Source organism: Carassius carassius, chromosome 19 (assembly GCF_963082965.1).
Source record: "Carassius carassius chromosome 19, fCarCar2.1, whole genome shotgun sequence".
Lineage (NCBI taxonomy): Eukaryota > Metazoa > Chordata > Actinopteri > Cypriniformes > Cyprinidae > Carassius > Carassius carassius.
In genome coordinates, this window is record NC_081773.1 from 10,507,363 (window position 1) to 10,533,829 (window position 26,467).

General features: G+C 38.4%; 2 protein-coding genes across 3 annotated transcripts in view; both read right to left on the reverse strand.

The window, feature by feature from the left end:
- bmpr2b (bone morphogenetic protein receptor, type II b (serine/threonine kinase)) overlaps positions 1–5,022 on the reverse strand; it is a 66,449-nt gene extending 61,427 nt beyond the window's left edge. Inside the window, exon 1 of one of the 2 annotated variants that reach the window (XM_059499789.1) lies at positions 4,138–5,021. In XM_059499789.1, coding sequence (XP_059355772.1) covers positions 4,138–4,216 — 79 coding nt within the window. In that variant the 5' untranslated portion in view covers positions 4,217–5,021. Of the gene's footprint in view, positions 1–4,137 lie in introns of both variants that reach the window. The other variant, XM_059499790.1, reaches the window with a different exon arrangement.
- A 1,410-nt stretch (positions 5,023–6,432) lies between these two features.
- Positions 6,433–26,455, reverse strand: si:dkey-230p4.1 (centrosome-associated protein CEP250). Its single transcript, XM_059499792.1, has 23 exons — positions 26,313–26,455; positions 25,494–25,647; positions 25,258–25,395; positions 23,922–23,999; positions 23,778–23,848; positions 23,530–23,695; positions 21,229–21,335; positions 20,389–20,637; positions 19,996–20,176; positions 19,766–19,909; positions 19,427–19,575; positions 18,394–18,543; positions 18,098–18,254; positions 16,691–16,837; positions 16,388–16,497; positions 15,751–15,904; positions 14,761–14,954; positions 14,325–14,452; positions 10,139–14,208; positions 7,967–8,170; positions 7,833–7,892; positions 7,170–7,241; positions 6,433–7,089 (listed from the first exon to the last, which is right to left on the reverse strand). The coding sequence occupies exons 2-23, from the start codon at positions 25,632–25,634 to the stop codon at positions 6,862–6,864; spliced, it is 7,098 nt and encodes a 2,365-aa protein (XP_059355775.1). The 5' UTR covers positions 25,635–25,647; positions 26,313–26,455; the 3' UTR covers positions 6,433–6,861.
- Positions 26,456–26,467: the final 12 nt, after the last annotated feature.

The following is a 26,467-nucleotide window of genomic DNA, read 5'->3' on the forward strand; positions in this document are numbered from 1 at the left end:
CCAAGGTATCTTTGAGAACAAATGGACATACAAAGTTTCCTGCCAAAAAAACATGTTATTGTCATCATTGTACATTTCCAAAAAAAAAAACATGGTCATGGTAAATGTCCAAAAAACATGGTACTGTCATGATATTTGTAAAAAAATAAAAATAAAAAAAATATATATTTTTTCATGGTACATCAACAAGGTACTGTCATGGTACACGTAATGAAAATGTCATGATACGTGTTCAAAAAGCACAGTGTTAGCATGTACAGTACTACACCAAGTTAAAAACATTAGCACAATTGCTAATATTGTTGGTTTGTGTATAATAAATGTATTACAAACTTGTATTATAATCCTATTATAAACTTCAAAGTCAGTTTGGATAAAGTCATGTAAAAATTGAATGTAATTGAAACCAAAAACATTGTGAACTTTAAGCTACAATAAACATGGCAAAGCCTGAGGAATTCAGCAACTGTAAATAAAATAAGCTGCTAGTTTAGCATCGAGGTGTCCAAGATAAGACGTAAGGTCAAGATGTGTTTCTAACTTCATGCACAGTCCATTATCTAGCAACTGATGCAAAGTACTGGATGCTCCACAGAACGTCCTTGATCAAGAACACAAAATCTCTCTTCATGGCCCAGCTAGAATCTCATAAATTGTCTCTAAAAAGTGCCAATACTGCATATGAACTGTTGCCAGAGACTTAATGGCCATGTTACACATATGTGAGCGTGTGTGAGTAATGAGTGCTGATGGGCTTAGCAGAGTGGCAAAAGATCCATAGCTTTATGCTCTCACAGCGGTCACAGACGGGGTAATGACTCTCAAACACAGCACAGCCTACCCTTCATCTTAATCTTTTCCATGCTCGACACAACATCCTCTTGCTGGTTGGGCCCAAGCCTAAAGGCAGCACATTAAGGCGCTAAACTCCTTCAAGTGAAACTAACTACCCGTCCCCAGTCTAACTCCGATCTAAATCACTGTGGCAACTCCTAACGGCTTTAAAATGAGCTTGTGATGAGCCCTCGAACCGGCTCACCTGCATGGTTGGACAAGACCACATTTTTAATTAGTGTTTGTCTCCATTGTAACCTCCTTGTGTGGTCTTACCTCTGTAGTCACAACCGCAAAGCTGAAATTGCATTCCTCACAGGACATGTGGGTTTGCTGGACAGATGATGGTGGAATATGTAACCCCAGAAGGATTACTTTAGCTAAGGAGATTCAGTATGGCGATGACGCAGAAAGGAATTTGTTAAGAAGCTTTTATTCTAGAGATGCACTGTATAGGTATAGGCGATGTGAATGTGCCATTGATATCAGTGTGCCCACCCTGGGGGTTTATCAGACCGGAGATGATACTGAAAATCATAGTTGAAGTGGTGACTCATAAAAAAAATAAAAAAATAAAAAGCCTCTGAATTGAGCTTTTCCATTTCTCAAAAATAATACTGGGGTTATTTACATGGCCGGAAACTGTCTGGATTAATATAATGGGTGATGTTTTGTGGACGCACTTGTTGTATTCAAAGACAAAAACATTTAAAATACTGACAAAACAAATAGCCCTACCAACATCATTGCAATACCACTGGACTGTAGTTCTTTGAAGTACCATATACATGGATCATGGTATTGCCATCTTACACTTAACCTGATCACTGTATCTTAGTTACTTTACAGTATTGTAATGTAAAAGTGACACAATCAAATAAAAAATGTGGTGCTTTGTGCAATTACAAATCCTGTGTTTTTAAATGCATATGCTGTATATAAATCCTGCAAATTCCCAATAGGATTATTCTCTTTCTCACAATCATGCTCTCCATTCAACTTCAAAATGCACTCATCAGTGTTTGGGTTATGTTTTTGGCTCTTATTTGTCCCAGTGGTCCTGGACTTTATACAGACAAATCAACATTGACAGGCTTTTCTGTTTCTCATCAGAGCTGCCTGGTTGACTTTTGTTGTGTTCCTTACATTCTTCTACACTACTGATCAAAAGTTCAGGTTTGGGAGATTTTTTATGATTTTAAAAAAAGTCATTTTTGCTCAGCAAGGCTGCATTTATTTAATAAGAAATGCAGTAAAATCAGTAATATTATAAAATATTATTACAATTAAAAATATCAATTTTCTATTTGAATATATAGTAAAATATAATTATGATTTGGGCACAATAAACATTTCTGATTATTATCCATGTTGAAAATAGTTGTGCTGCTTAATATTTTTTTAGACACTGAAACATTTTTATGGCTTAATATGACTGGAATATTTTCCAATGCAATTGTACATTTTAAACATTTTTGTCAAATGATCTAGATTCATTACGATGACTGGGTGCACCTTTAAGGGGTAGAACACAACTGACATTTGTATTCTTCTCCTCCCTTCCTCTCCCTAATCTACTGTACCAGTGAAGAGAGAGACCATTATCTCATCGAGGTCAAGGCTGAAACCAAAATACATTCCCAGCCATCAGCAGCGAAGTTAGCACACATTAAACCCTAACTAACCAACAAACTCTGTACGTCTTGTGTTCGCTGCTTAATTAGGGAAAAGGCTTGGATGAATTCTTGCACACAACATGGGAAAATAATCTCCATCTACCACATTCCCGCAATGTTTTAGAGGCTTTTCAAGGGTCTCAAAACAATCGATGGTACAATATCACATGCTTCTGATCTGATGACTAACTGCATATCCATAACAACATGGTAAACAGGCTCTAATGGCCGACACACAGCATGGTCGATCTGATCCATATGAAAGCAAGAAACAAGAAACAGACAACAAAATGCACTCTCTGATAATGTCTGTGATTTACCATATACACGGTCTTATTTTCAATTTGATATTGCACTACACCACTGCCAGGATTTTCATACAAAATAAAATTGTCCAGTCGGTGTATAAAACAGACATCCAACAGCCTGAAAAACATCTGATTATGAAACCAACCGTCCATTTTTTTTTCTTATTATGCCCAAAAGCATCTGCTTGTGTAACTACTGACCAGGGCAGAGTTATTGAGTTTAAATAGAGTGAAACAGACAAAAAACACCAGTAAAGTCATTACAATGACATCAAACTATCAAAACATGAATCACCATTTTCTCTTCAAATGAACCTACAAGTGTAGATTATTATACCAGGAGACTTCTTTTTCCTGATGCATTAATTGCATTCAAAAATGTAAACTCAAAATGCAGACAAAATAAGAGTCCAGTGATTTTAGGGCATGTGCCAGGATAGTACCATGGCAAAATTGTGTGTAAATACCATAATACAGGTAATAATTCAGAAACATGGACCATAACAATAACCATCTGATACCATCACTGTATTTTAATACCACAACTCAACGATCTACTTACCCTTACAATGATTTGGGGAAATGCAGCTCACCGCAGTACTGAGGTAAAGACTACACTAACTAATTAACCTATTATAAAACCTGCTCTACAATATGTGTGAACGTAAATACTGTACACTCATAAAAATAAAGGTTCCAAGAGGGTGTTTTTGCAGTGATGCCATAGAAGAACCATTTCTGGTTACCCAAAGAACCTTTCAGTGAAGAACATTTTAAAAATCGAAAGAATCTTTTTCGACTATAAAGAGCCTTTTTGCATTTGAAAGGTTCCTTGGATGTTCAAGGTTATTCATAGAACAACTGATGCCAATAAATAACCTTTATTTTTAAGAGTGTAAAAATAACCGAGGGAAGTTATGCATATATATGCAGAAATAATATTTGGTTTATTAGCTCTAACCTTTATTTCTAAGTAGCACCTGCTGTGTAACTTTTGACCAATTCAAAGTAAATCCACTTTAGTTTAACTAGATTAGAATAACTCACGAAAGACACTCTTCAAGCCATAATACTTACACTGAAACTAGATTCAACACAACACGTCTCTAGATAATGAACCAGCGAAGCAACAGGAAGCAAGATACTTCTGACAGTTCACATTTGTACAGTGAACCGATTCAGATTCAGTTCACTTCTCATTACAGCGTCCATGCTACAACGCATGATTCTAATGAACAACGTGCACAAATAATGTAAAATGGCTTTTGTAATATGGACACATATTATCTAAGTTAAATGTAAATCTGAACTATATTTACCAGCCACAGCACTGAGCAGAAGCAATGTGCACAGCCCCAGTGACAGCACTGATGTTCGGTTTAGGATCCGCACTCTCATCCTGATGATGGTCCTGGTGCTTCTGGATGTGTTCGGCTCCAAAAAAAAAAAAAAAAAAGTTCCAGAAGATTTTCTTTTTTTCTCTTCTTCTTTATCGACCGAAGTTCAAGCTCGTGTGCTCGGAAGGAGCAGTCCGAAATGAGCCGTGCAAATGAAGGTTTGGAGGCAGTGCATGATTTTAGACGCCTTTGGGTTAGTGTGTGCTTTGAAAAACAGATTACAAACGCATTTTCTCCATGCTGGCTTGGCGTTTGAGAGATTATACTTCATGCAGTGTGTGTGATCCACTTCCTCGCAGTTCTTCAGCCGTTTTTAGAGAGGTCTCAAAACCTGCAGCGATCGCGTCTCAGTTGTTATCGGCGTTTATAAACGAGATTTAGTATCGGTGTATTTGGTTCTGGTCCAGATGCTCGAGCAGTAACATTATCTTAATATGGGTCAGGTTTCTTCTTGTCAGTCCGCTTCAGTCGTTGTTAAGCTTCACAAGCTGATGACATGTCCGACATTTCCCGGCTTTATTCATGGATTGACGCCAAAAAAAATTCTCTAAAATGAAACAAATCTACGGCAGAAGGCGTCGAGCCCGTCGGTCGGCTCAAGCGGCCGAAGAGGAGCAACATTGAGTCCGATCCAAAGCGACAGAGGCCTTTAATAAACCGAGCAGTCGGTGAACTGATCGCCGGTCAGATTCTGCTCGGGTAAATTAGCGCATTTCCCCCGGTGTGGATGATTATCGCCCCGCGGATCACGTCGAGCTCCCGCGCCCGCTCTCGGTAACTTCAGCTCCGCCTTGAGCAGACAGATGAAGGGCAGCCAGTCCTCCTCCTCCACCTCCCCCCCCCCCTCTCTCCCTCTCTCTCCCCCCCCCTCTCTCCCTCTCTCTCCCTCTCTCTCTCTGACAAACCAATTCAATTATAAGTTGTCTAGCTTTCTTTCTCCCCTCTCACCCAAATATATTTTCCTATGGTTACAATAGTTTCCGCCAAAAACACCTCACTTGCTGCACTCATGATTACTACAACTGAGGTCATTTGGTTTTACACTAACAAAAATGGTTCAAACCAAACAACCAGGGATATAGTTTTATACATGGCCTATATAAATATTATATGTAATCACTCTATCGTTGAGCTATCACGGTCATTTTTACTTTGTGAAAATAAAATATAAACTGAAATATTACTTTTTCCCTCTCGATGACTACCATTTTTTCTTCTTTTGAAGAACATATGCAGAATGAGAATCTCGGATCTTCAGCAATTCAGAAAATGAATCGTGGTTAATTCATATAAACATTTCCAGTTTGTTGACAAACAAACAAAAGCTTGAAAACAAGTAACGTTGTCATAATTTATGTGAAATACCAGAGGAAATATCTTTTTTTGAATCCCATAATTATCTATGATTAATTTCCAGTAGTAATCCGTAATTATGTAGTCTATATTAACTACGATATTTTGGCAGAAACTTGTTTTATTAATTATAAATTACGCAGTGATTACAATGCAGTAGTTAATATGCAAACAGTTATGTAGCCTATGTGTGGGTAACAGAAAAGTAGGAGTTAAGTTTGTTTTTTTTCCTAATATTTTTATATATAAAATTATTTAGTATTATTTTATTTTTTTACTTTGAAAATGAAATATGACCTAGTCATGTCGTCATCAGTTTCACCCACATAGGCGACAATGTCCGTCTCAGTCAGATGACTTGCCAGTACATTTTATAAGCAAAGGTTACTAGTCATTTGTTTATTTGGTATTCTGAAGATGAATTGCGTACTCTGATTGCGGTTGAAACTGCCAAAGTTGAGCAAGATTAGACTACGACAAGGATGGGGAAGGTTTAGCTATGTGGGTGACTTGAAACCACACAATGTTTCCATACAAACAGCGCCCCCTGGTGACCAACACTCTGTAATAGTTCATATGGGGTAAAGCAACAAGGCCTCACAAGAGCTAGAGAGTCTTTAAATTACATAATCCTGTCATTAAATTCAAGTGCTCTGTAATTGATTTGAAGACGCTGACTTTCAAAAGATGCCATCACACATGCCACACAGATCTGATGGTATGCATGCTGTAACAAATATCGTAAAAGTATTTACATTATGCATTTCGCTTTTACTCAAAGCAACTTTTCAGTGTACAGCATTAATAGTTTATACATTCCCTGGGAATCAAGTTCAGTACCCTGGGTTTTCTCGATATCCAAACATGTACTTTTGAATCAAGTTTATTAAAAAAAATGAAGATAAAAAAAGAACCCACAGTATTACATTACATCAAACTGATTGCTTATATTGCACACATAATACTGACAGAATAGCTATGAAAAGTATTGTAAACACTGCAAAGCTTTTTTTATCTGTAAATTATCTGACAGACGTAAACCTGACCTTTGCCAAATGTTAAAATAGTTGCCTTAAGATGATATTTTGTAGCTGATTAGCATTTTAAGAACGATTTACAGCATACATAAATGCTTTTTTTTATGTAAAGTAATAGTAAAACAGACCCTGAGTGTGAAATAAATCGTAGGCTCACATCCAGAATTACTTAATATTAAGTGCAAAAATATAGTGTTAAATGAACTATATAATAACTATATAATAGTCATTAGACATAAAGCAGTGTTTTATATCTTTAGCTTTGGCTGAGAGATAAGCGCAGCTCTTCCTCTCTGATGCTCCTGTCCAGTCTCTGTGTCTCTGACTCCAGCACTGAGGGGACGGGCCGCTGGGACACCGCAGCTAGAGACTCGTTCAGATCTTGTCTCAGGGACATCAGACTCTGGCTGTTCTTCAGAGAGCGGTCTATGAACTCTGCCCTCTGCTGATGGTCCACGGCCAACATGAGACGAAGACGATGAACCTAGAAAATTAAGTTTACGTTTTGAGGCTGTTACATGTCAAAATACAAATCAACTGTTGTGTTAAGTGTTTAGAACGAACCTGTTCTTCCAGCTCATTGCCTCGGACTCTGAGACGCACAAGCTCTTCCTTTTCAGTACCATCTGACAGGGCCTATACAGCACAAGATTATTTTTGCTTTTCACTAGCAATTAACACTTAAAAGACACATAATACAACCGATTGCAATTAAAAAGTTTGAAATTGACATGTTACTAACAGCATTATTATTGTTAACTACAACTATTATATATGTTTTCGGTAAATGAAATACATCTAAAATAAAAATAAAACAAATATTAGATAACTATTAGATAACAAAAAAAAATGAAAATTATAAATGTTACCCTGGCAACTACATGAAATATAAGTAAAGCTGCATAAAACTATTAACATAGAAAACAGAAGAAAAACAAACAAAACTAATAAAACAACTCAAGCAATGTTACATAAAAATTAAAAATATAAAAAATTAAAATGAAAAATGAAAATATAAATATATGAAACTTCAAAGCTAATCAAAATATTAATAAATATTATAAAAGTATAAAACAACACTGGCTGTTAAAGCTAACAAAAATATATTGTACTAAAAATGAATATAAATTCTACTAACAAATATTGGGTACTTCTGATACAATCCATCACGGAAAGACAACCAGAACAAAACACAAATGTATTGCAAATGTATTCTCTCCATCTTACCAGAACTCCAGCTTCTGTCTGTGACAGCTGATGCCTCAGTTTCCCCCTTTCCAGCTCAACCTGGTGAAGGCCAAATATACACAGTAATCGTGATGCTTCATAAACTATGGTCTCTTTGTGAGTCGTGCACACACCTGTGTCAGCGTCTCTCTAAGATGCTGTCGCTCAGTTCGTAGTCTCTCAATCTTCCTCTCCAGATGATTGTTTTTCTTCTGCAGAAGGTTCTGTTCCACCTCCAGTTGTGCCACGGCCCGCTGCATCGCTGACAGACGCCCCTGTACAGCAGAGTCTGTCTCCACTTCATTTACGGACTGGGCCTTTGGTTCAAGCTCTTTCTCCTATCAATATTGCCCAAAACGAAAAATTCAATGCAGTGTTTAAAGGGGACATGTCATGAGAAACAGATTGACATCACTTTTTGAACTAAAAGAGTAAATTTTCTATGGTTCAAAACAAGCTTCCTCATCAGTCCACTCACGCCATTTATGGAAACTAAGCCTAAAACGGCTCAAAATCAAAATTGCCACACAGCTGATATCACAACCATGACTAGTCATGTTTACATTTTATCAACAGCTTACTCAAAATTCAGTCACATTGTAAGGGCATTTTTGCTTGTTTCACATTCAAAAAGGATAGCCAATCATGTACATAAAGAAGTCTTAAAGACACAGTAGCAACAAAAGCACATTTAATTAGGACACAAAGGGAGAGAAAAATAATAGCAAATATCTGCTTTTGGTACATGAAAGTAGAGCTCAGGAGAAAAAAAAAAAAGAAGCTACAAAATGTATACTATTGTTTAAAAAGTTTGGGCCTATAAAAAAAAATAGAATAACAGAGTTTAAAAGAACATAATTTATTTAAAATAGTATCTGATCAACTAAATTATCAACAAAGTGTAATATTAATGTAATATTTGTTCTATAAAAATATAATAGATATTTTATAAAATGTTAATATTATATAGAATAATATTTTATTTTTTAAGAAGTCTATAATGATCACTTAGGCTGTTTTAATCAAAAATACAGTAACATTAATCTTGTGAAATATGAATACATTTTAAAATAACTTTTTAATATTAAGATATTTTAAAACGTTATTTAATTCCTGTTATGGCAAATCTGAATCTTCAGCATCATTTAATCATTCAAATATGCTGCTTTGCTGATAAAGAAAAAAAAACACCTTTATCAATACGTTGAAAACAGCTGTGCTGCTTAATACTGGAGACCATGACACATTTTTTTAGGATTCCTGAACATTCAAAAGAGCAGCATTTATTTGAAACATAAATCTTTTGTAACATTATAAAGGTCTTCACTGCCCCTTTTGATCAATTTATTGCATCCTTGTTAATTCAATTCTTTAAAAAAAAACTTTATTGACCTAAACTTCTGAATGGGAAGGAAAATGGTCCATTTATATTATTTTAGGATCACAATCCCTGCTCAACTGAGAGTTCCAGATACTAGCCTTAGATAATGAAAGGGGTCATATGATGCAGTTTCTGGTTTACCTTTCTCTTTGGAGTGTTACAAGCTCTTGGTGCATAAAGAAGATCTGTAAAGTTGCAAAGACTAAAGTCTCAAATCCAAAGAGATATTCTTTATAAAAGTTAAGACTCGTCCATGCCCATGCTTTTATGTTTGCACGGCGTGATTCAACACGAGTAAAAATACAGCATAAGTCATTATATTCCGTAATTATGTCCCCACTGGATTCAACAAATGGCTCATTTGTAATGGGTTTATTGGTTTTGTCTTGTTGTGCCGGTGTTCTGACCGGGATACGCATCACAGTATGGTGAGGGGCGTAACATTTCTGTCACACGTTTGAGGCATTGGGCCAATCAACGTTGTAAAAAAACGTCACGTTTCAGAAAGGCAGGGCATAGAGGATAAACAATAATGTATATTATGTGGAAAATAATTTAAAAAAAAAAATTCCATTACACCAAATAATGTTATTTTTAGCAACATCATATGACCCCTTTAAACTAATTTATCTATAGAGGTGCACTCAGTAATTTTTTTTAACCAGCCAAATACTACTCACTTCCTCTGTAGCCCAGTGTTTCTGGACATTTTTGGTCACAGAATACACAAATTATGGTTGACTGATAAAAATTCATTTTGATGTTCTGAAACTGAAATCTTTAGCTGCATCCACACCAGTAAGTGCCTGAATAGAGTCCAATGCCATACCAGTTCAAATACACAAATATGTACTTTTATCCGTGTGCCATAACGACAAATTTTATGCTTGGTATTTTAAATGAAAGATGTCTCTGCCTTACTGACCTGTGATGTATCAGCTCCTGCCCGCTTTCTCTTATGCTCCTGCTGTTCCAGCCTCTCCTTGTAGTAAATCAACGTGGATTCAGTTTTCTCTAGAGCCGTCCTGACACGGTCCCTGTCTTTACTCAGCTCTTCAACTCGCTCTTTCAGAGCATATACTTCAATATCCTTTTCTCTGAGGAGTCTGTCCCTCTCCTCCTTTTCCTTTTCTAAAAGGACAGTGGACATTTGTTCCCCAGTCCCTGGTGGTCCGGTTTTTACATTCTCATTTCTTATTGTGGACTGCAGTCTGTTGACCTCAGTCTGTAGGGTCTGAGCCTTTGTCTTTAATCTCTCGATTTCCTGTTCCTTTTTTGTAAGGTCCTTTCTAAGTGTGTCTGTCTCTAACAATCTGTCACGAGACTGATATTCAGCATTTATCTCTAGGAAGTCTGATAGAGTACCATGGCCACTATCCATCTTTATTCCATTGTTTTTCTTTTCAGATTCTCTAAGATCACTTTTCAGATTCTCTAAATCCTCTTCCATTTTGGTCTCAAGCTCTTGTTTCTCTCTTTCTAAGGTTTCTATTTTTCCCCTCAATATCTCGGTATTTCTTTTCTCATCTTCAAATAGATCCCGCAATCTAAGTTTTGCTGATTGTTCTTCATATGCCATTTCTCTAATACTCTCCAGCTCAGTTTCTTTGTCCTTGAGTCTCTCTGATAATAATTCTAGTTGTCTTATGTTTTGATCCTCTGCTTGCTGAAATTTCTCTCTTTTTCTTTTTTCATTTTCATATTTCTCTTTCATTAATTCAATCTCCTTTTCCTTTTCATTTATTGTTTTTCGGAGGAGCTCCAATCCCTCTAACACCCCTTGTTTCGCTTTATTTTCTAGTCTGAGTTCATCCCAGTCTTTACTCTCTCTTCTTCTGTCCTCTCTCATTCTGTCCACTTCCTGTCTCAGCTCTCTGAATCTGTAGCTCAGTTCCTCTGCTTCTCTGGTCCTTTCTGCTGCCAAAGAGCTGAGTTCAGTCCTCTGATCTTCCAGGATGTCCGTTCTAGCCCTTGCTCTGGTCAGCTCAGCCTCTCTCTGATCTGCTACGGTCTTCATGGTCTCCAGTTCTTCTTCTAGCTTCTCATGTCTTAGCTGCATTTGTTTTTTCTCTCGCAAACCTTCCTCGTTTTTCGTCCTAAGTTGTTCCTCTTGGAGTTGAAGGGCAGTCCTAAGCTCCTGTTTTTGCTTCTCTAACATCTGGACTTTAAGTAGAAGATCTTTGGCTTCAATCTGTGCTGCTCGAACACCTTCCTCTCTGCCTCGGACCAACTCGTCCTTCTTTTCCTGCATCATGGACCGAAGTCTCTCTCCCTCACGATGACTCTCTTCTAGCAGTTCCTTCAGAGTCGCCATCTCCTGAAGCCCTGCAGTCAGGCCCTCTCGTATCTTCTGGTTCTGCACTTCTCGTTCCTGGTTTTTTGACCTGGTTTCTTCTTTGGTTCTTGAAAGCCTAACCAACTGTTCTTGTAAAGTATCCACCTGGGTAGCAAGAGCTTCTTTCCTTTCTTTTGCATCATTCAGCAAAGAGCTTATTCTGTCCTTGTCTCGGCTCTCTCGAAGCGTTTCATCTCTCAGAGCCTCAATCTCTCGCTCTTTCCTGCGAAGCTCAGCCGAGAGATGGTCTCTCTCCTCCTCCAGCTCTCGTACTCGAGCCCCAAGCTTTTCCATCCGTCCCGTCTTCTCCTCCATTAGGATGTGCTGACCTTTTTGCAGATCCTCAAGCCTGGCTCTCAGCCTTTCTCCTAGCGTCTTTTCATCTCTCAGTTGGGTCTCCAGACGCCTCCTCTCATCTTCAGTCTGACTCAAAGACCTCTTCAATCTTTGTTTCTCCTCTTCACTGTTCTCTGCCCTGGATTCAAGCACTTGTGCTTCCCCTCGGCTCTCCTGCAGCAGTTGTGACAACTTTCCCAACTCTCCTAACCGTTCATCCAGTTTTTCCTTTAGCGTCTTCACCTCTTTGCCCTGTTCGCCTATAAGTTTTTTAATATCTTCAACAGTTTCCCTCTCTTTATCTCGCTCACGCCTGACCAGTTGTAGCTCTTGATTACAGTCCGTAAGTCTCTCCTCTTTCTCTCGATGTTGATGCTTTTCCTTCTCCAGTGCCGTTTCAGTCTCCCGTAGACTGCTTGAAACTTCAAGATTCCTCTGCTCGGCCTTGTGAAGCTTTTCTCTCAGCCTTTTCAATGCTTCTTCCTCACGGTGGACTCTATCCCTTTCCTCTTTTTCTTTTTGTTGTAAACTCTTCTTTAGTGCTTGTGCCTCCTCCTCAGTGTCTTGCAGAAGGCCAGTTTGGCGTTCGAGGTCTTCTTGTTGCTCCAATCTTATCTTCCTGCCCTCCTCATTCTCCTGGTTCATTTCATCAATCTTCAGTCTCAACTGCCTCAATTCGGTCTCTTTCTGAAGGAGCTCTCCTCTCAGTATCTGCTGCCTATCTCTTTCCTCAATCTCCTGTCTTTTCCTTCTCTCTTCTTCCCTTTCTTCCGAGTTCATACGGTCTCGTTCCATCTCATTTAACTTGGCTTTGCACCTGTTCACCTCTTCGTGTTCTGCTTTAAGTTTCTGTTCGAACATCTTCTGTTCTTGTGTAAGTTTTGCTTGTAATTCTTTTATCTCACTATCTCTCTCATCCACCCTTTGTAGTGTGTCTTCTTTTTCTCGAATGACTGCTTCCATTTTGGTACTGAGATCTTCTAATTCTCTATTCAGTTGTTTCTCCTGTTCCTTAAGCTCCAGTTGCTTCCTGTCCACCTCTTTTTGTTTCTCCATCTCTTTCTCTTTCATCTTTGAGTTTTGCTCCTTTAGAAGTTTAAGTTGCTCATCCTTCTGTTCAACATCGGCCTCTAGTTTCTCTATGATGACCTCTAATGACTGAATTCTACCTCTGAGATCACCAATGACCTCTTCTCTCTTTTGTACCTCTTCCTCTCTTTCTCCAAGAAGCTCTCTTAGTTCAGTCTTCTCTCTTTCAGCAACCCGGTTTACACTCTCCTTTACTTTTTCTATGTTGTCAGCTCGTCTCTTCCACCACTCCACATTTTCTTTTACCTCTTTCAGTCGCAGTTCAAGGGTTCTCTTTTCTGTGGACAACATAGTTTGCAGTTGCTCAACATCTTTATCTCTTTCTTCCACAAGTAATGAGATATGTTCCTTCTCTCTCATCAGTTCATCATTTCTGCTTTTGAGCTCTATCAAGTCCACATCTTTCTGTTCTAACTGTCTTCTCCACCGCATATCTTTCTCCCTCTCTTGCTCATCTCTTTTCTTTTGTTTGGTTTCATTTTCTCTTATTTTCTCCAGTTCTCTCTCTGTCAGTTGAGTGTTGTGTTTCTCCAGGGCTTCTAATCTACTCTCCAAGGTCTCTTTCTCTTGTAACTCCATTTCCAGACTCTCAATTGTTCTCTCATGTGATTGGACTTTCGACTTTAACTCTTCTATATCCTCTCCTCTCTTTCGTATTTCATCCTCATTTTTTTTCAGCAGATCAGACATCTTTGCCTTCTCTCTCTCTGTGATCTTGAGGTTCTGACTTTCTCTTTCCACACTTTCTATAAACTTCTGATTTAACTCTTCTTTCTCCTTTTGAACCTCATTTTCTCTCTCCTTCCAGCTCTCAATCTCTTCAAACGCTTCTCTCAGTCTTAGTTCGGCTGTTTTCTGCTCCGCTGCTGATTTCGTTTGTAGTTTCTCAAGTTCTGTGTTTCTTTTATCTAAGATGTCTGAAAGCTCTTCTTTTTCTTTTAACAAACCATCAATCTTGTTCCTCAGTATCTCCACTTCTCCATCTTTCTGGCCGAGCTCTGCATTCAGAGCTTCTCTCTCTTTCTGCCATCTTTCTCTCTCTATTTTGCTCTCTTCTGCTTGTACTTTGTTTTTCTGGGATTCTTGTTCAACGTCTTTCTGAATCCTCTTGCATTCCGACTGCCAGTTGTCTATCTCTCTTTCACTCTTCCTTCTTTCCTCCATTGATTCTTTTCTTTCCCTTTCTCTTTGTGCTGTCTCTCTCTCCAAGTCTGTCTGTAGACACTGAATCTCTCCTACACAATTTGGAGAGACAAATGTTAAATTTTTATTACACACAAAAATACACCAACATATTAAACCACTAAAGTGAATAGTCAATGAGAAGTTTATTATAATATAACAGTCCAACCTTGCAAGACATCTTTGGTCTGTGTCAGCGTTTCCACCTGTGTTTGAAGATGACTGCACTGCATCTCCAGACCTGAGGCCTGTTCCTGAACCTGAGAAATCTGCTTTTGGAGACATGCTACCACACCTCTGAAGAGAGACAGCGGCAGGTTAGGAACTAATTGGGGGATTGGTACAAATATGGTTAAAAACATTGATTCTGATCTAGTTATACAGATCTAACATACAATAGTTGATGCTGGTTTTAAAGGTATCAACCTAGCAACCTGACAAAAAGGATGACGCTTTGATGACAAAAATAGGTTTGAATATGTTTAACAAAAAATATCCTCATAAAGCTTGAAAAGACTTTATGAGGATGAGGATTCTTATTATGAAAGAATACTGAGCTGTTAGTATGTTGTTTTATGGGAAACATAGACTCAGTTTCATTATACCTGAGTTCCTCTTTGACCTGTGTGAGTTCCTCCTTCTCTCTCTCCAGTGAACATACTGTATCCTCTAGTCTTTGGCTCTCTCTAATTAGGTCATCTCTCTCTCGTTCAGCTCTTCTCTGCTGCTCTGCTGCTTTGAGCAGTTCTGCCTGGACACTCGGCAACTCCTTCAACATTGTGCTGTACTGCTCAGTTAACTGAAACAAACACATCATCACTCTCCATGAGTAGACCCAAAACACAAGAAGTATGGAGAACATGTGTACAGAATAGTATACACTAAACGCCATCATTATGAAAAACCTAGGGTGATCAGGACTCAATCAATAGTCTTTGTGATTGAATGAGTGTTTGTGTAGGTTGGTCATGTTTTGTGTTACAGATCTAACTGGACAACAGCTTGTCACTCTTCATGGAAGATAAGACTCTGGTACATACTGCCAAACACTGTTTAAATACCTGTATTTCCTCCAAACCGTCAGCTTTTTGGTCAGTTTGATGCCTGACTGTTGCTTTGTTGCACACTCCTTGTTAATGCAAATCTGTGTTTTTGTAATTACATGCTGTTACGAGACCATACTATATGTGTGTACAATACATTCTGATATTAAATCTTTTATTCTTTTGTTCCGTCTTCTCAAGTCTTTATGTGTTTTTATGCCATTTCACCTTACATTGCAAAGCTACTCGGCAAACAATAAACTGTACAATTATTTTACAATTTTATATTAATTACACAATATTTCATTATTTGTATTGTTCTACTTACAATTATTTTATTATTACATTATTGCACCGGTTTTCAAACTGAATATTTAGTAAATATTAAGTAAAATACATTCTTTTGATGAATACACACACATACAAAGAGAGATAATTACTTGGAAACTTGTCAACTTGCACTTAGTTAGAACACAATGTTTACTTTTCAAAAATGTACTCTTGTGTGCGGAATCTAGTCTGCAAGCAGTCAGTATTGTCAGAGTTTCTCACCTCTGCAATCCTTTCTTCATTATTCTTCTTCTCTTCTGTGAGAGCAGTCACCTCCCTCTCTCTTTCCTCCATCTCAGTCTCCAGCTCATTCTCCAGCTCTCTCTCCCGGTCTCGGAGCTGCTGAAGATTTTTCAGATCCGTCTCTCTTCGTTCCCTGGAACGCAGTGGGATCATCAACACAACTGCAGTGAAGAATCACTGGCTGTGAAAACATAGGGCCAGCATACTACAGCCAAATATAACAGCTGTTGAAATAAACTCGAACATTTATAGTGTCATCTAAAGCCCAATGTATTCATTAGTATTCCTACCAAACTCATACCAGCTCATTAGGGACCTGATTATCTGCCATTTAGAGTCACAGACACACTTCATCTACAGACTTTAAACTGCCTATTACACAAACATATTTTACTCCGCCTTGTGCATAACAAAGAGGCAATATAAACAATATCAGGATATTCTTAGTTTAGCAGTGTTATAATATATGAAATGCATTCTTTTTTAATTTTGCATTTGCATCATTATAATAATGAAGCTTCCAAGATGACATGCTCAGCACTTCATAATACTGTATATCTACAGCCTTTTCATCAGCTGACTTTTAAATATGTACCTCTGTTTCACAATGCCACACCTTAATTCACTGGCCTCTAGTGACGAGGTCTTGACTTCTCTGCGCAGACCTGCCATCTCTGCGTCACATGCCTGGATCTGGGCCTGGGCTTCTGCCACCTCCGTCTCCAGCTGAGGGGTCAGGAAAACAAAAATCACACCTCTCATCACTCCATCCCCAAACCTGGCCCTACCAGCAACTCTATCTGGCTCTGGATCAAGTAATTAAAGGCAAGAGGCCTGTGACAGCTTGCAGGGATTTGGTCACATCCCTAGGCAGTGTAAGTGATCTATGCTAAAGATGGGCTAAACCTGCGTGCCAGACCTGCAGAGCACGAACACCGAGTTCTCTCTTGTCCTTGGCCAGTGCTTCATTTAAAGCAGCCATCTTCTCCAGGGCATCTCTACCTTCTGCCAGCTCCCTCTTGAGCTGGGTTTGACTGGAGGACAGGGCCAGTAATGACTCCCGTGCCTGGAAGGGAGGAGAGAGGGAAAATGGAGGACAACATAAAGGAATGATTGAGATGCTTGAATGGGTGAAAAAAAAACAGAATGGGGAAACTACACAACTCAGACAAAATTTCATCCGTCCATTTTAATAGGCAGAATATCCTGATGTCCCAGGGCCAGTGTGTGAGATTTTGGGCGCATTGACACAGCTGTTTAGCTTATGTATATGGTATACACTCACCAGCCATGTAGACATGATCAAGACAATCTGCTGAAGTTCAAACAAAACATCAGAATGGGGAAGAAAGGTGACTGCAGATTGTAGGCAAATCAGATTTTTTCTTTTCAGGCAGACAATCCACACTCGCAGCCGTGGTTGCATCCAGCCTTCGATCAATGGTTCAAGCTGCTCATGGTGTAATGGTGTAGGGGATATACTCTTGGCACAGTTTGGGCCCCTTAGTATCAACTGGGCATCGTTTACACGCCACAACCTACCTGAGTATTTTTGCTGATAACCCTTTATGACTAGTGTACCCATCTTCTGATGGCTGCTTCCAGTCTAACAATAGGCCATGTCACAAAGATGAGAAAAAATCTCAAATTGGTTTACTGAACATGACAATGTTCACTATATTCACTATATTCAAATGGCCTCCAAAGTCACCAGATCTCAATCCAAAAGAGCAACGGTGGAACGGGAGATTAACATCATGGATGTGCAGCCGACTGTGTGATGAAATCATGGCAATATGGACCAAAACAGCACCTGGTTTTCAGTACATTTTTGGATCTATGCCATGGAGAATTAAGGCAGCTAGAGTCAAAAAGAGTCCAACCCTTTTCTAGCAAGGTGTACTTAATAAAGTGGACAGTGACTGTATGTCATCAAGGTTACGCTACCATTCAAAAGTTTGGGGTCAGTAAGAATTTTTTTTTTTAGAAATTAATACTTTCATTCAACAATGACGCACTGAATTGATCAAAAGTGATAGTAAAAACATTTATAATGTTACAAAATATTTCTATGTCAAATAAATGCTGTTCTTTTGAACTTTCTATTCATCAAAGAGCTATAGAAAAAGTATTACAGTTTCTACTAAAATATTAAGCTGCACAACTCTTTTCAGCATTGATAAGAAATGTTTTAGCAAATCAGTATGAAATACTGTAGTAATATTTCACACTATGACTGTTTTTACCATACCAATCCCAAACTTTTGAACAGTAGTGTATATAAGAGGCAAGGTTTTGCTGATTTGTGGCACTCTTATCAGTTTACCTTGAGTAAGGAATCTTTAGTGTTGGAGGCCTCTTGCTCAGCTCGTGCTCTGTCCAGCTTCTCCCTCTCTAGCGCCCCCTGCAGGCTGTGCATCTCCAGGCGTGTACGAGTCTCCCTCTCGCACAGCTGAGCGGTTTCTAGCATCTCTGCCTCCATGCTGATTTACAAATAAACCTTATCAGAGTTATTTACCAGCAGAATAAACATGATGAGCATGACTGAATAGTGCTCTAATGACGCGCACATCCTAAATGAATTCTGCATCATGTTAAACAGTGATTGATGGACAATCATACCGTTTCTGTCTCTCTCGCTCCAGCTGGATTCGCTCCTCCTCCTCCTTCTCTCTCTGTCGTCTCAAGAGTTCGTTCTCCTGTCTCAGCTCCTCGGCGAGTCTCTCAGCCCCCTCTATCTGACTGTGCAAACTAGTCACCATCTCCCTCTCACTGTCACACACACACAATGTCAGTTGTACAATTATGGGCAATAGCAATTAGCCAATAATTATTTGTAATGGCCACTAGCAAAATTCTATACTATCTTGTTAAAAATACATTAACGTTCAAAAGTCTGGTGGAAGATTTACTTAAAATATTTTATTTCTATTTTATCATAACATAAATATATATTTCAGCATGAATTTTATATTTTATATATCTATTTGCTTAGTTTTTTTTCAGGATTCTGTGACGAATAGAAAGTTATAAAGAACAGAATTTACTTGAAACAGGATTGTTTCTATTATACACATAATATTATACATGCATTTACTGTCACTTTCGATTAATTTTAATGTGACTTTGCTGAATAAAACTAGCAATTACTTTCAAAAAAGTATCTTACCCCAAACCTTTAAACAGTACTGCAAATTAAAAATAATCCACTACATTCACAGTGAATTTGAGAATTCCAATACTATAACATACAATATGAAAAATATTTACCTTTTTTTTTTTTTTTTACATTCCACAGTATTATTAAATTACAAGCATTTTTTAAGACTATTTTAAGTGAGTTAGATTAAAAAAATAAATGTAAAGATAAAGAAAGGAGATAAACTAAAATTAAATATCCAATAGCGATCGGTACCACTAAATAAAAAATAAACAAAAAAACATGTTAGCTGATAACCAATATGGTTCAAATATTTTGTAAATAACCTAAGCTAGCTATCTATAGCTAGCTAGCTATATTACAACATTTTTTTTATTTAATGCAGTTAATCAAATTGAAGGTAAACCTTGAAACTGAAGGTAGCCTTGAGGAATATTGAAAGATAAAAGTGTATTGCTATGAATTTGTATAATGAGATAATCAAGCATTCTTCACCTGTTCAGCAGCTCTTGTGTGTGTTTTATCTGCAGTGCTCCCTGATCTGTCTGTTCCTGAAACTCTGCTCCCTCACTCTCCAACTGCATGATTCTCTGCTCCAGTGATTCTTTCTCTGTTCCAAGTCTACGCAGGCTCATCTGAGCATCCTGACAAAAAGATTTGCCGTACTAAGAGGTTACATCAGCCAAAAAGAAAAGTATTTTTAAAGAACGTGTTATTTTATTTAGATAAAAGACAATACAGCCATTGATTTTGATTTTGGGGGGGAAACCATGCACTGATGAATTGTTCACAATAAGACCAGAAAGGGTCCATTCTGATTTCACAGTGACCAACCTGTACTTCCTGTTGTCTCAACTGTAGGGCAGTCTCAGCTTGAGCGATGACAGAGAGGACAGAGGACAGTCCTTCATTGGACACATCGTCTGAAAACAGAGAGCTTGACAGTCCGCTCATCTGCTGAGAGCTGAGAACCCTTGACTGGACAAAAAGACAGAGAACACATTTGTTCATTCATGCTTCACTTAAATAAGGACCATTTATTTCCTGTTTTCAATCAGACTGACCAGTGTCGTGACAGCATGTCTGACAGACTCGAAGTTTCTCTCCAGTTCTATCTGTCTCTCCCACTTCATTTCTTGATCTTTTTCTCTCTCCATCTCCTGCCTGTGTCTCCTCTCCATCTCTTCCTCCTGCTTCCCCCGTTCAGATTCCAGAGCTTGTATTGTCATATTCAGCTCTGTGATTCTGATAAAAATCAAAGTATAACACCATTATACTGAAACACTATAATGAACACAAAACTATACGTAAACATTTCCTGAATGATGTGTAAATGTGTAAACAAAACAATGAATAAGAATTCTAAATCCATTTATCACCAGAAAAATCCCTTGAAATATATTGTGAATACTTGAAATAATGCAGTGGAATTAATGTTGCATGAATTCTGTGATGACCTGTTCCTGAGTTCCAGGGTCTCTGACTCAATGTCAGCTTTTAATTCAGTTGGTTTCCTCTTGCCAATTTGTTCATGACTGAGATCGTCAAGAGACAGTGGCCCCTGGGAGGAGGAGAGCGGCTGGACCGTAGTGGAGTGGCCTACAGAGGAGTCATGGGGCATCGTGGGAACTGATCGAGGAGAAGCCCATACAGAGAGGAGAGATGAGGAGAGACGAGAGAACTCAGCTCTCAGCTCCCACAAGTCTCTGTAGCACAAAACACAACACATGCACACTTAACAGAAGGTTTAGAGAATGCATACACTACTGTTGGGGTCAGTTATTTTAGAAATAAAGGCAACACTTTAATATAGGGACCAATTCTCACTATTAACTAGGCCTAGTTGCTTATTAGCATGTCTATTATTAACATATTGGCTGTTCATTGGTGCTTATAAAGCACATATTCTGCATGACCATATTCTATCTTTAATTCTACACAATACCTGAACTTAACAACCACCTTAGTAGCTTTTAATGAGCAGGAAATTAGGAGTTTATTGAGGCAAGAGTCTTAATTAATGGTTTGTTAATGGCGAGAATCAGACCTTAAAATAAAGTATGACTGAAAAAAAATACATTTACTCAACAAGGACACTTTGAATTGATCAAAAGTGACAGCAGAGACATTAATCAGTTACGGTAATATTAAGCATTAAATATGAAAAAATATTAACTTTTAAGTTTATAAACTGTTAACATAATCAGAAATGCTTCTTCAGCAGCAAACCAGTATATTAAAAAGCTATATCAATCATGTAACTGAAAGCATAAATGAGTTTTTTGTTGTGTCCTCACTTGTCAGTAGCCGTCTTCAGAGAGTGACACTGGCGTTTGAGAGTGACTACACGTCCCCACAGAGACATCAACCTGGTCTGCTCCTTCCCTATGTAGCCTGTTAAAGCCTGTATTCAAAATAAATATACAACAAATTGAATAAAACTGAATAAAAAAATTACTTGTTTCATAAGTAAAATATTGTATCAATGAAACCAGAACATGCTGTTTTTGCACTGTGGATCATCTTAAGTGTATAGTTTGTACAAAACATGTGGTAGCACAGTCAGTGTATGCCACAAACACTCATCCATCGGTGTCTGTCAGTCGAAGAATGACAAAACCTGAAGCAGCAAGTGCAGCAACATATCCCTGCTACATTTACAGAGCCTTTCTCTGTAAATTCAGCCTAAGCAAGAGAAATCATTAGCCGCGTTTCCACTATCTAGCTTAAACCGGGCATGCTCGCATTCCCACTGTCACTTCCGGGGCTTGATGGTGCCTCGCCGGGGCTTCCTCGGGGCCAACGGCCAGGGTTTTTTGGCCCGACGAAAAACTTGTGCCAAAGCAGGCCAGGTGGGGCTCCGCGTCTAGAGAGCTCAGCGCTGCGGATCATTTCAGAAAGATAACAGCTTTAACACCGGTATTAAAGACTTTTTAAAATAAGTTGAGCTCAAAATTCACTCATAGTTAGCAGCAAGTGTTTGAAATAACTTGATCCGATGTGGGTTATAATCACTAAACAAGGCAGAAATATTTATAAGCTATGTAAAAGACTATGCATGCTAAAAATGAACGTTACCATAGTAAACATGGTAAATATGACCGCTTGGATAAATCAGACGTCAGCTTCTTATTCTCTATCACAATTGTGTATTTATTTAGTAACATTTTATCTGTCGTCTCGCTTCGTGAGTTTAGCTCCACGTTGCAGATCATCAAAATATAATAATGATTTTTGTTCAGGAGCTTTTATAAAAATAGAGAGTCTGCGCTGCGGATCATTTCAGAAAGATAACAGCTTTAACACCAGCATTAAACACTTTTTTTAAATAAGTCAAGCTCAAAACTCACTAAAAAACTAATGTTTTTTGTTCGAGAGCTTTGATAAAAATAGAGATATTATCATTCATTCTAAATGTGACGGCTACTGTGGCTACAAATAAACAGAAACAGACTCGACTGAATAAGCAGGCTATTTTCATAAGCGTTAAAAATAAATAAATAAACTAGAAATAAGTGTATTATGTGTGATTAATTTTGAGTCCTGATAAATTAAATCAATATGATCAATGTATCACTTATTCTATAGTTAAAACATCGATGCTTTTGAATTTGAATATGTAACAAAGCATGCAAACAAACGGCAGCTTTTATCATGTTCGTTTTGTGATCGCGCATGTTCCAGTGACTTATTTCTTAGTTTTCTGATAACTTCTCTTTGTTGGTGAAATGATGGGGTTTCGTGATGTTGTTCTGAGAGGCGTGTAAAGGGCGTGTTTTAGTGACGAGCAGCGGAGCTTCAGGCTCCACTGTGGAAACCCTGCACTATTCTGGCCTTGGTGCTACTGGCCCGGGGCTATGAGCCCCGCCCGGCCCGTTTTAAGCCCTGGCTCGCACTGGCCCGACAGTGGAAATGCAGCTTTTGTGCCAATGATGATGTTTACAACTGCAGATTCGTGAGAAAATGCTGAGTGTGGACACAGACGCCGGAATGATGCCATCTTAACTGCATGATAACACCACTGAGAGTGCATTTTAAAACATTTGTGCCTTAAAATGTAATGTGAAATATGGTCGCAATCTTGAGGTTATTTTAACAAGGACTGAATTAAAAAAGTACTGAATAAAACTCACTTCTGTAATGTCTTTTCTCTCACATGCACTAATGAAAGACACATACTCAACTTTGTGTGTCATTGGGCAGTTGCTTGGTGACAATATATTGCAGCACATGCCCTAATGCACTTATAAAAATCCTCAGAGAGACGGAGCCATTGCTAAGCAACTACCAAAAGCTCATGAACCTGTTGTAAGACCATGCACACAGCATATTTCAGGACCGACAACTGTATTTAATGCTGCACATTGAAATTATTGTGATTACAGGATGATAAACTGTTTCTGTGGAAACACTTATCATGCCATTTACACATTTACACATATCACTGCTGCAACTTCCAATAAGAAGTGTTTCCAGTTCTTTAAATATTTAATCAGTATGTGTGTTGACTCTTTTGTCTGGGAATCTATCTCTAGACCTTTCCTATTAAATATACAATTATATTATTTATTTTATTATTTATAATATTTATTCCTCACCTCTTTCTCTTTTTGCCAATCGATTTCCTTCTGCACCACCTCCTCCACCGCTTTGGACCAATCGGCTGTTAGCTTTTGTAGGTCATCCCGCAGTGCTTCATTAGCCTCTGTTGATTGGCTGAGCTGACTCCGCAGAAGAGTGCTGACCTCTGAGAGCCCTAAACATCTGCTCCGGTGAACAAACACAACTCAGTCACGGGAATTCAAGCCCTGAAGACATAATAATAGTATTTAGACCGCTCCCACACCTCTGCTGTTCCTCCTCCAGCCTGATGAGGGTGCTCTCCAGTGTGTCACTGCGTTCATCCCGCAGCATCCTCTGTGAAATGCACAGCGTTAATGTGGCGCTCACAGATCTCCAGGAAAACACAGAGGACTGCTGCTCGTCTCACCTCTCTGATCCTCAGCTCTCGCTCCTCACTAGTCGCCTGCTGCTCCAGAGTCTGACAGCGAGCCCTGTACTCCAACAACTGACATGCATAAGCACATACCATTGAGAGACTGTCTGTATGAACTGAAATATGATTGGTCCTCTTAAATGGTTAGGTTAATGAGGCATTCACATAAACAGTGTTTTTATTGCAGGCTGATTGTAGAGGCTGTTCTAGATGCCCGTTCAACTTGCCATAAAAATTTTACAAAAAAATGTTCAGACTTTTTTCTTGATGTTAAAAAACATGAGGAAAGTGTTGTATAGCAATGCATGATATCATGAACAGTAAAGACAAGTGATTATCAATTAAAACATGCTTAATGTGTCAAACTATATTCTTGTACTACGGCAGTGGTAAATCAAACAGATCAGCACTTTCCAAGAATTTTCCACAACCTTTCCCGTTTTTTTTTTTTTCTGAAACTTGAATACAATTTTTACAGAAATCATATTCAGGAATAGTATTTATGATATTACTGGATATGGTATATTTACTATGAAAATTTAAATGGGTTTTCCATAACTTTTTAAGACCTTATTCATTTCTGGCCTGAAAATCCCACTTTGGAAATGTCTTCGCTAATTCCAGGTTTCCAGAAGTTGTGGAAACCCTAATATTACCATCTTCTTCATCTTGCCTTTCCTTGACTATGTGCGCTCCCAGTGTCTTCACTTCTACTGGTAGTCACCCAATCATGACTATTCATTTGCAAAAAGCTGTGGTTTCCAACCAAGGGACCAGGGCCCACCTCAGAAAACTTCAAGGGAGGCATCAACATGACATAAATTACTTAAAATAAGATAAACTAGTTTTGAAATAAGCCAAAACAACTATTAATCAAGAAAGTTGTTGTTTTTATTCAGCCCAAACTTCTGGAATACTAACATTTAAGTTTAGTTGCTTGTTTTAATCTGGGGCTTCAAACATTGTTATGGACACTGGAGTCAAAAAGGATGAAACCCAACTTTATTCAACTTTGTTACTGTTGTTCATGTCATGCAATGGCTAACACTCACTATAAATACAGAACTTCCATTCGTGCTGTCACTAAGTAACGCTCCTGAAATGTTTTATAATTAATTAATGCATTTTGCAGACGCTTTTATCCAAAGCGACTTACAGTGCATTCAGGCTAACATTTTTTACCTAACATCTAGTTCTAGTTTTAGATCTAAAACTAGAACAATTCAAGATCCATGAATACAGAAAGATTAAATCTCACAGGGACCTTCGCCAGCACTGTTAAAGGAGTTACAGTATATGAGGTATTATTACTTTTGCTGTGAGTTCAGACCTTGTTCTGAAGTTTATGAATGAGCAGAGCCTGTCTGGCTTCTCTCTCTCTGCCCTCTCTGAGCTTCCTTCGCCATTCTCGCTGCTCATCGTCCAGACGCACTGATAATGACAGAGAAGGGTCCAGCGTCTGAGACAGCTAAACAGCATGGGTACAAACAGACAGACAGATCATAAGTTTGCCATGTGTTCACTCTGTTATTGATGGACCAGACACGTCACTGGCTCCTTCCTCACCCTGTGAGTCAAAGCTTGAGCTCGCGACTCAAGCTCCTCCCTCTCCGCTCTGCTCTCAGCCAACTCATCTTGCAGACGTGATAACTCCGCCCTCAGCTCCGCCCTCTCCTCCTGCCAGCCAATCAACAGTTCTGATTCCATAGCCAGCCATCAGCTGTGAGAAATAAAAACATTTATTCAGATGAAATGATTCAAGTTAACATCATTATACAATCTGAAACAAAATAAACGTTACACACAAAAAATGTAGGACAAGACCCATCAGGAATCGTTCTGATTGTGAAAAAATAGTCACTGTGGTCATTGGTTAGAGGAATTTTTTGACAAGAGATTGAAGGGACAAGTGTTTTCTATATTTAGAATAGCATAGACTGATAATTTCGCTCACAATAAGGTCAGGAACATATTTTAAGGAAGTAATTATTGTACATTTTCATTTCATCAGTGAATAAAATAAAGAACTAAAGCATGGTGGAAACTCAAACATCTGCTGTGAAGATTGCAGGTGACCTGTATCTCTTTCCAGCATTAAATGACTGCGATTACAGACTAAAATGACCAGTTATGGGACTCTACTGACTGTATGATGTAAAATTAGATAACTAACAGCATTGGCAGCTTGGAGTGCGTCAGACTTTAGTTCTTTCAATCAGGTGCAATCTTAAAAGTATGTAAGTACTTGAATGACTGATTAAGATATCCGCGAGTCCGCGACATATTTATATAAAATATATGTAACGGAAAGTTCAGAATCACTGTGTAGCAGAGAGCTTTATTTGCTTTTTTGTGTGTAAAGTGCAAATTAAAGTAGTAGCTTACTTTTGAAAACACGGATTACTTGACAGTGTCCATTTCCGTGTTGCGGTCTAAAAAAACACGCAAAACCTCGGATATGCGAGTTTTTGATGTTATTTTTCTGCCTTCCTGCAGCAGCATCCGGATTTGAAGCGGTTAAGTCGAGTGTTTTGAATGAG

Bases quoted from the DNA above. Each gene is read 5' to 3' on its own strand.
- si:dkey-230p4.1 (XM_059499792.1), bottom strand. From the start codon at position 25,634: ATGGAATCAGAACTGTTGATTGGCTGGCAGGAGGAGAGGGCGGAGCTG. The intron at 14,955-15,750 runs GTGAGAAACTCT...TGTTTGTTTCAG, and splicing joins ATGAAGAAAGGATTGCAGAG to TTAACTGAGCAGTACAGCAC. The intron at 14,209-14,324 runs GTTGGACTGTTA...CAAATTGTGTAG, and splicing joins GACCAAAGATGTCTTGCAAG to GAGAGATTCAGTGTCTACAG.